Below are 10,392 nucleotides of genomic sequence, written 5' to 3' on the forward strand. Positions count from 1 at the left end.
ATGGACGGGGGCAGTGGCCTCAACATCTTGTACGCCGAGACCCTCGACGCCATGGACGTTTTCTGGTCGAAGCTTTATCCCATGAGCTCACCCTTCCACGGCGTGATCCCGGGGGCGCAGGCGTACCCGCTCGGGCAGATCGACTTGTCCGTCACGTTTGGTGACCGCGCCAACTTCCACATGGAGGTCTTGACCTTCGAGGTGGTGGACTTTCTGGGGTCCTACCATGCCATCCTGGGGCAGCCATGCTACACCAAGTTCATGGCAGACCCCAACTACACATACCTCCAGCTGAAGATGTTGGGATCGAACGGCGTCATCACCGTGGGTAGCACCTTCTCGCACGCCTACACGTGCGACCGCGAGCACTATGAGCTCGCCACTGGAATCATCAACTCCGTCGAGCTCCCTAAGCTCGGGAATGCAGCCGCGCTGGCGGTCCTGTAACAACCGACCCAAAAATCTCTCGAGTTAATCTTAATCTGAGTCCCTAATTCCCTGTCTCAACTTACCAAGCCTAAGTGCTCAACCTCCAGTCCGGTCCCGACCCTGAGACCCGACCCCTCTCCGCTGGTTCCCCAGTCCCAACCCCGCCGACCCCAACTCACCCGCCGAATCCTTCTAAGTCTTCCCAGCAGTCTATCTCTCTATCTGAGCAGTGGACCAACCGAGACTGATCGGTGGACCCACAAAGGTCTTTCCCCCAGATCTCCCGCGACAGAAGCACTCGAGTTGCATGCCCGTTTCAGAGTTTCTCCACCGCGTGGCTCGTTTCCTCCGACACCCGCCGCTCCGCCCCGTCGCCGGTCGCGACCGGATGGATTCTCGTGCCCCCTTCCCCAATCGCAGCGGAAGCCCTCTGCAACCCTTTCTGCAGCGCCTCGCCGCCCGCGCCCATCATCACCTCGCCAGACCCTCGGTTGCAGAGCCCGATGCCGCCCGTCTTTTCCGTCACCCCTCCACAGTCGCGCCACCCCGGTCCGCGCTACGTGATGATTCCTCCTCCGCCAACCTAGACCCCGGCCGCGACAGTCCCTTTCCCGCCTTGTCAGAACAGTGCCCCGACAATCTGTTGCTTCGCGCTCGCCCGCGCAGCCGCAGCCCGCCTGTCTTTTCACCTGAGCAACCTCGCTTCTAGCGCCGTTCCCCCGGTCACCTCCATCAAATCCACCGCACGACGACGCCCACCTCCACCAAATCTCAACCACCGGCAAAACCGCGCCTGCGCCACCCCGTCTCTGGTGCCCAATGACCGCCGGTGTCATCCCCGAAGTCCTGCTCCACCGCCCTCGTTGCTCAATCGCCGCCCCGGCAGCACACTCCATCGTTTCTTCCCCGGTCTTTGCGCCGCTCTCACCTTCACTCTTCCGCGCAGCTATAAAAGGGAATACCAGAGCTCCGCCGGAGTTCCCCTCGCCATCGCTGCCCTCCCACCTTGCTCTCTGTTCGTGCTCAAGCGCTACAGCCTAAGTCCCTGAGGAACTCTCCTCTCCGCTCCACACCGTTTTCCTCAATCCACCCAATCGCTTGCTCCTCCGCGCTGCGCAAGAGCTTGCTTGTGATTCACAAGAAGCACCGCCGCCGTCGGAGCACCGCCGGACCTCGCCGCTGTTCAAAGCCTTAGTCCCTCCACCCAAGTCTACTTCTTCCTGACCCCAAGCTTCACCTGTAAGACGAAGGTAAGCTATCGACCCTTTGTCCGTCTCGTCCGACCCCTTCTGGTCGTCCGACCCTTTTCCGTCTCGTCCGACCCCTTTTGTCCGCCCGACCCCTGTTCCGTCTCGCCCGACCCTGTCTATTTCGCCGACCCTTTCTCCGCCTCGCCCGAGGGCTCGGCTGTATCTTTTTCCTTGGACCGAGGGTATATGTGTAAAACTCGGGGACTCTCTGCGTTAAGTCTGAGGACCCCTAGCACATCTATTCCTCTAGTCCAAGGGTCAGATCATAAGCTCCTTTCCATCCGACCCTTTTACCTTGTTCTTCTCCAACTCAAGTGAACTTCCTCACCTTATCCGTAGCCTTGCTACAACCTTCTAGGCTAAAAACTTGCAAGTGTTGCTGTTGAAATAACCGTCTAAAGTACTAACCCTTGCATTGCATTTCGTGTAGAGTTGCATCTCGCCGACGGTATCTACGAGTTGTACCCGGCGCCTGAAGACGAAGCTGCAGTAGAGCTCCCGCTTCCAGAAGCCGCAGCCGCCCCCGCAGAAGATCCCTTTCCTTCCTCCTCGTTCGAAGGCAAGCCCCGGATGCATGAAACCCCCTGTTTTCCCCAAACTTGCGCATGCCTTCGTCATCTTGTCTGTGCATTTACGTATAGGAGTTGTTTGAAACCGTAGATGCATGACTTAGATCCCTTGATCTGGACACTAGCTGTTGGACCGAGTAGATGCTTTGCTTAAATAGGAAACGGTAAAAGCCGAGTGATTTCCTGTCACTCGCAAGTTGTAGGAGTTGGTTGTTCCTCTTCTATTACAACTATAAGGACGATGGACGGGGCAAGGTTTTGGGTAACTCTTTGGTGGTCGGCTGATCGCCCCGTCTGTCTATGAAAACTTGCTAAGACCCGACAGTGGTGGTGTTCGTGATCACGTGTTTGAAAGTACTAACCTCATACTTATTATGGGATGAGGAAGCCGAGTACCGGATCGAATCTAGATGTGAGCGGTCGCCCCATTGTCCTTAGAACGGAGTTTCTCCTGCTAACTGCCGCACGTGGTGGCAAGCGTGGTCACAGAATGGCAGAGGCCGGGTCTGTGGAACCTTGCACCAAAGGAAATGGGCCCGACACGGGTTAGGGGACTAATGGGGAAGGCCGACACAGGAAGCGACCCTTGGTGGTGCGCGGATGTCGTGAGGTTAGGTTCACCATGCATGGTTAAGAAACTCGAATCGATTTGTCTGCCTCTCACAGTTTGAGACTGCTCGATCGCTATGCTACCCTGAGTAATAAAGGAATCTGATGATGACATGGTTTTGCTGATGATATATACCTTTGGTTGGTTCTATGTTTGCTTAGAGTAAGTTGCTAATTTAGACCGGATAATGAACTTAGAACCTGAGCTAAAACTTGAAAGTAGGGATACACATAGTGCTTTTGGCAAACAAACCCCTCAGCCAAAGAGCCTTGCATGTCTAGAAGTGGTGGAGTAGCGTACTCCCTATCGGTTAAGTCTTGTTGAGCTTAGTAGCTCAGCCTTGTTGTGGCTCTTCTTTTTCAAGTGAAGTTGCTGCTCCCGAGCCCTCTTCTGTTGGCACTTGGCCGCCCCAACTCCCTCCGGGTTGGAAGGTTGAGTGGGATCCCTCCTCGGACGGCGAGGAGAGGGATCACTGACGTCCTGGCTGGCCTCACCAGGGATGTCCGACCCCGACGAAGTAGCTTCCGCTTGTTGTTTTACCTTCTGTTGTTTCCTTTGAACCTTGTAAAACTCTGATGTTTGTTTTAAATGTTGATCTAAAATGGCCAATTTTGTTTAACTCAGTGGACTTGTTGTATTCTGTGGAACCGCTCACCTTCGTGTGAGTTTGCTAATTCGGTCCTGTTCAAGTGGTTAAATCGGATGAAATCCGACGACACTTCGTGTTAACTTGGCTAAGGCATGAGTTTCGCATATTAGGCGACTTAATCATGTTTAATCAAGCTAATCCGAAGTGGATCCGCCACAGGTCCCTGACTACAACGAGCCGACCTCCACGAGCACCTTCCGTCCGACTGAGGAGACCAAGGCGGTGGAGGTCGCGACCCGACCAAGATGGTGTGGATCGGGACCAAGCTCCCGACCAAATATGAAGGCGAGCTCATCGACTTCTTGCACGCAAATCGGGATGTCTTCGCATAGAAGCCTTCTAACATGCTAGGCATACCGAGGGAGGTCACCAAGCATGCACTACACATCGCCCCGGGCTCAAAGCCCATCAAGAAACGCCTGCGCCATTTTGACGACGAAACGCGGAGGGCTATAGGCGAGGAGATTGCTAAACTCCTGGCGACTGGTTTCATCAAGGAAGTGTACCACTCCGACTGGCTTGCTAATCCTGGTCTTATAAAAAAGAACAATGGGAAGTGGAGAATCTGTGTTGACTATACTAGCCTTAAAAAGGCGTGTCACATGGATCATTTTCATTTACCACGCATAGATCAAATAGTCGACTCCAGCTCATGATGCAAAATCCTCTCCTTTCTGGATGCCTACTCGGGCTATCACCAGATCGCGATGAAAGAGTCTGACCAGGTCGCGACCTCCTTCATCACCCCGTATGGTTCGTACTACTACGTGACCATGCTGTTCGGTCTAAAAAACACCAGCGCCACCTATCAGCGGTACATGCAGCGGTGCTTCGCCAACCAAATCGATCCGCCCGACCAGCTCGACCAAGTCGAGCGGCCAAAGGCCACTATTTCTGTGTACGTGGATGACATAGTGGTAAAGACGGCTCAAGCAAGCGACATGATCGCAAACGTAGCCGCAACATTTGCGAACCTCCGAAGGTTCAGTGTCAAATTGAATCCCGAAAAATACGTTTTCGAGGTTCCAAAGGGGTAGCTGCTCGGATACATCATCTTCGAGCGCAGCATCAAAGCCAACCTCGAAAAAATCACGACCATCACTAACATGGGCCCCGTACGCAACGTCAAGGGTGTACAGAGGCTCACTGGTTGCTTGGCCGCCCTAAGCCGGTTCATCTCCCGACTAGGCGAACGGGGGATGCCTCTTTACAAGCTCCTCAAGAAGACAGACGCATTTGTCTGGACGGAGGAGGCACAACGGGTTTTGGATAGCCTCAAAGCATCGCTGACTTTAGCCCCAATCCTTGTCACTCCCGAGTGGGAAGAACCTCTCCTCCTCTACATCGCGGCAAGCAACCACGTGGTCAGTGCCGCCCTCGTAGTTGAGAGGGAGGAGCAGGGTCACGTGCTGAAGGTCCAGTGACCAGTGTACTTCGTTAGTGAGGTACTCACCGACGCCAAGGTCCGTTATCCCCAGGTCCAGCAGCTTCTGTACGCCGTACTAATGGCGACCTGGAAGCTCCTGCACTACTTCACAAACCATGAGGTCACGGTCGTCACCTCGTACCCACTGGGGGAGATCGTCCGCAACCGCGACGCCACGGGCCGGATCTCCAAGTGGGCGCTCAAGCTCATGGGCCACGACATCAAGTATGCCCCCTGCACCGCGATCAAGTCACAGGCCCTGGCCGACTTCATCGCCGAATGGACGGAGGTCCAGATCCCGACCTCGGATATCACCCACGAGTACTGGATGAGGTACTTCGATGGGTCGGTCATGGCACCGGGCTTGGGGGCTGGAGTGGTCCTGATCTCCCTAGACAGGAATAGGCTCCGCTACACAATCCATCTCCATTTTTTAGCTTCAAACAACATCGCGGAGTATGAGGCCCTCATCAATGGGCTGCGTATCACCATCAAGCTCGGCGCGACGCGACTTTATGTCCGCGGCGACTCGGAGCTGGTAGTCGACCAAGTTATGAAGGATTCCTCCTACAAGAGCCCTCTCATGGCGACGTACTGCCAAGAGGTGTGCAAGCTAGAGGACAAGTTCCGAGGGATCGAGCTGCATCACATCCCGCGAAAGGACAACGATGCCACAAACTTCCTTGCGAAATTGGCGGTCAGACGGGGTCCCCCTCCTGACGGAGTCTTCGTAAATGACCTGTACGAGCCATGTGCCCGGGTCCGAGAAGATCCGACCCGGACGCACCTTGACCCCGATCGAGCGCTCGGGGGCTCCGACGCTCTGGCGCGATCCGACCCTAACCAAGCGCTCGGGGGCTCCAACCCTGACGCCTCCATATTGACCACACTCGGCGGCACCGACATAATGGCACTCGACCCAGCCGACTGGAGAGCACCGCTGCTCGCCTACATCCTTGAGGAGGTCCTCCTACCGGAAAGGACTAAAACACAACGAATCGCTTGACGCGCCAAGACGTTCGTCGGCATCGGTGATGAACTTTACAAACGGAGCCCGTCGGGAATACTCATGAAGTGCATACCGACCGACCAGGGGAAACAACTTCTCCTCGATGTCCACACCGGAATCTGCGGACACCATGCGGCCCTAAGGTCGCTGATCAGAAAAGCCTTTTGCCAAGGTTTCTACTGGTCCACCGTGCTGCGAGACGCAGAGGAGGTTGTCCATAGGTGTGAAGGGTGCCAGTTCTACGCTCGGCAAACCCACCTGCCAGCACATGAACTCCAAAGCATCCCCATCACCTGGCCATTCGCGGTTTGGGGCCTCGACATGGTCGGGCCCCTCAAAAAGGCCACAGGTGGCTTCACTCACCTACTCGTAGCGGTGGATAAGTTCACCAAATGGATCGAGGCGAAGCCCATCACAAACATCCTCTCGCAAGAGGCGGTTGAGTTCTTCCTCGACATTATTTATTGGTTCGGTGTCCCTAACTGCATCATCACCGACAACCGAACAAACTTCACCGGAAAGAAGTTCTTGAACTTCTATGATGTACATGGCATTAGGATCGACTAGGCCTTGGCCGGGCACCCGTGGACCAACGGTCAGGTCGAGCGGGCCAATGGCATGGTCCTCCAAGGACTCAAGCCTCGCATTTTCGACTGGCTCAAAAAACACGCCGGGCAATGGGTCACAAAGCTCCCAGCGGTCCTTTGGAGCCTCAGAATGACCCCAAACCGGTCCATAGGGTTCACCCCCTTCTTCTTTGTGTACAGCGCCGAAGCCGTGTTGCCGTCCGACCTTGATTACAGTGCTCCAAGGGTAAAGGCCTTCGACCAAGGCCGAGCCGCGGAGGCTCAGCAGGACACGGTCGACCTACTTGAGGAAGCGCAAGAGACGGCCATCATCACTCCACTCGTTACCAGCAAACCCTCCTCAGGTACCATGAGAGGAAAATTCGAGAGAGGACCCTCAAGGTCAGCGACCTCGTATTCCGAAGGACCCAGTCGACCATGGAAAAACACAAGCTCTCTCCACCATGGGAAGGATCGTACATGGTAGATGAGGTGATCCGACCAGGCGCCTACTGATTGAAGGACGACGACGGCAACATTCTCACCAACACTGGGGCAATTGGAGCTTGTGCATCAATTTGGAGTTGTGGGCTGCATGTTCGGTATGTACTATGAATCTGCTTTCATGAACAAAAGTAAGAAGGTGAAAACTAGTCTTTCTGGATATGAGGGAGTCATGACAACACTTAGCAATCCAACAGCCTGCTACGACATGTTTTGAATGATGTTGGGGGGAAATATTAACGACCTCCTAATGACCCTCAAAACAACAATCATGAAGTCCCAGGCCCACCTGCGGTGAAGACGATTGCCGCTGGCCCAGCATGAGCAGAGAGCATCACGCTCCATCTCGCCCGACCCAGGGCCCAGGGGTCGGACACGCCCGACCCCTCGATGACAAAACTCCGCCTCGCCCGACCCACGGTCCTGGGGTCGGGAGCACCCTACCCTTCGCCGCAAGACTCCGCCTCACCCGACCCACGGCGTAAGGGGTCGGACTCATCCGGGTCCACAAGACAAGTACCCGCCTCGGGCGCAGACTGGAAGATAAGGTTGCGGATCTCGTGGGCCCCCCGTCGATCTCGCCATAAATGCGCCGTGGCTCTGGCGCGCAGAAAGGCGCCCGCGCCCCTCGACGTGACCTGCCACAAGTACCCAAGCATGACCACACAGCACAGGCTACAGTGGCCGCGGCTCTCCCTGATTCGCTACATGGCACTCATGGCCTGCACCGCCCAGCACTGGAGGGAGCTCCGCCCATTTTCGCGCCCCACGTATCTGACGACAGGGATGCGACGTCCGTGTTCCACGTGCTGCAAGCAGGACAATAGGGGTCAGCCGTCTTCCCCAACGTGCACAGTAGCCACGACCGGACATCATCATCACGCTGGGCGGCAGCAGATCGTCGACAGGATCCGAAGATAGCCGCCCTCCTCCGATGGCCGCGCTGACATGAGCCGGAGGCCGGAGCAGGAGGCGGCGACCCAGGGACTTGGTCCTTCTCCTTCTCTTTGTACTTTACTTTACTTAGCTTATCTCTTTACTTCTCCTCACACCTGGCTCATCTGTAACCCTGAGCTCTCCTTGCGCTATAAAAGGAGAACCGGGGACCCTGAGACGGGAGGACTCTGAAGCCAACAGAATACACACACTCTCCTCTAGAGCATCAGTGCACACCCAAGAGACTTGGGACCGCTCCCTCTCTCGCCTGCCTGTAACCCCTACTACAGACCCCGCGTGGGCAACGCGAGCAGCTCCCGATACTGGACGTAGGACTTTCCTTGCCCGAACCAATCCAATCCCGTGTCTTCCCACGCCACCATCCGAAGCCTTACGCGCATAAAAGAAATTTACTAGCCGTAGTCTTGATCCGCTAATCTTGACAACGACAAATGAGTAGGGAACTTTTTCATAGGCTGCATGATGTGTTGGGTCATCATATGGATTGAAGTCATCAACTAGGATGAGCTCCATTGAGTCATTGGCCTTGTTTCTATGGATCATTGGAGCACCACAATCATTGAAACAAGTTGAAAATCATTTTGAGAGGTCGATTGAGACAGTTAGTAGGAAATTTGAACAAGTCTTAGATAGTGTATTTAAGCTCTCAGCTGATGTTATAAAATCTAGAGATCCTCATTTCAGAACAGTGCATTCTAATTGCAGAGTCCTTGTTTCTTACCTCACTTTGATAATTGCATTGGTGCAATAGACGGAACACACATCTCAGATGTTGTTCCATCGTCAAAGGTGCTTCAACATGTTGGTTGACATGGTTACTCGAGTCAGAACGTATTGGCTATTTGTGACTTCGACATGAGATTCACGTTCGCGGTTGTGGGATGGCCGGGGTCTGTACATGACATGAGGATTTTTAGTGACGCACAAACAAATATGGTGATAAGTTCCCTCATCCGCCACAAGGTAAATAAGCATGTTATTTAAATGTGGCAAAAAAATATTGGTTATGTGTTATAATTATGCAATTTTATGTATTAGGAAAATTTTATCTAGTGGATTCGGGGTACCCTAATCGATCGGGTTATCTTGCACCTTACAAGGGAATGAAGTATTATTTGCCGTAACTTCAACAAGGTCCAAGACCAAGAGGTAAATAAGAGGTATTCAATTACTTGCACTCATCCCTGTGCAATATCATTTAGCGGTCATTTGGAGTATTGAAGATGAAATGGCGGATTTTGTTAGACTTGCCGAGTTATCCAATGAATAAGCAAAGCAAAATAATCCTTGCTTCCATGGCTCTACATAATTTCATTCGAGAAAGTAACATGAGGATCAAGACTTCGATATGTGTGACCAAGATGAGGAGTACATGCCAATGCCGGCGGCCTCTTCTCCTCAATGAAGCAGTGCTAACAATCATTTAGGCGATAAGGATGTCGACATGAATGCGTTTCGAGATTCTATAGCAAATGCTTTGTTTGCTAATGAAGAATGGAGTCATTGTGAGAGGGTGTTTGTAATGAGAAATAGTAAGCATGCGTGAATTTGTACGCAGTTGTGTGAATATGTATGCTGTTGTATTCATGGACTTTCGGATCTCTGTGTGACTCATTCAGTGCATTGATGGGAAGCAATATTGTAGCTAGTGGTAATAAAAAATACTAGCATGGCCATAAATGGGAAGTAGGCATCAAATATATGTAAAATCAGCCACTAGAATTCAGAACCCAAACAGCAATCCAGATTTTATCAATCCATTCAAAATTCAGATTCTTAGAATTTGATTTTGTATGCAAACGGGCCTAAGTTCCGAAACTTGAAGTCCTTCGCTCTTCCCCTTTCAAAAAAAAAAGGCTATTTGCTTTTGAGATACCAAGGCTCCATTTGATGAAATGAAACACTGAAATTTTAAGCGTACCTGTAAGGAGCCGCTTTTCGATGGTGACGGCCGGTTTGAACTTGCCGACTCTGCCTAGCAACACGCAGGTCAAAAACGGTCACCGTACCCGGCTACCCGCCCCGCGCACGTCGGCAGGCGGCAGCACCCGGGCCTGGCAGGCAGCCGCAGGCGCGCGGCCCCGCGCGCCGCGCGTCGGCGCCGGGGTCGCCCCCGCGTCCTCCTCTCTCGCAGGCCCCAGCTCATGGCCGCGTCACCGGCGCTGGATCCCAGAGCCGGGGTCTCCAGGCTCCACACGTCGCGCTGCCGGCAAAGCCCGGACCCCCGAGACGGGACGTGGCGCGCCGACGCGCCGCAACGTGGACGTACGGGCGTGGTGCGGATCGATGCACGGCCCGACTTGCCGCCTGCCGGCCCCACGACACCGCCGCCTTTCCCAATTTTATTTGCAGCTTCCGTCAGGAGATGCCGTGGTCTTTTTGCAGCGGAACCCAGTGGCGTGGCTGGAATTCCAGTACGAGCC

The 10,392-nt window shown here is 53.9% G+C and overlaps 1 protein-coding gene across 1 annotated transcript; it reads left to right on the forward strand.

Annotated features, from left to right (window-relative positions):
- Positions 1-447, forward strand: LOC117835369 (uncharacterized). The gene has a single exon (XM_034714731.1). It carries the CDS (start codon positions 1-3, stop codon positions 445-447), a length of 447 nt encoding a protein of 148 aa, XP_034570622.1.
- Positions 448-10,392: the final 9,945 nt, after the last annotated feature.

This window comes from Setaria viridis, chromosome 9 (assembly GCF_005286985.2).
Source record: "Setaria viridis chromosome 9, Setaria_viridis_v4.0, whole genome shotgun sequence".
NCBI lineage: Eukaryota > Viridiplantae > Streptophyta > Magnoliopsida > Poales > Poaceae > Setaria > Setaria viridis.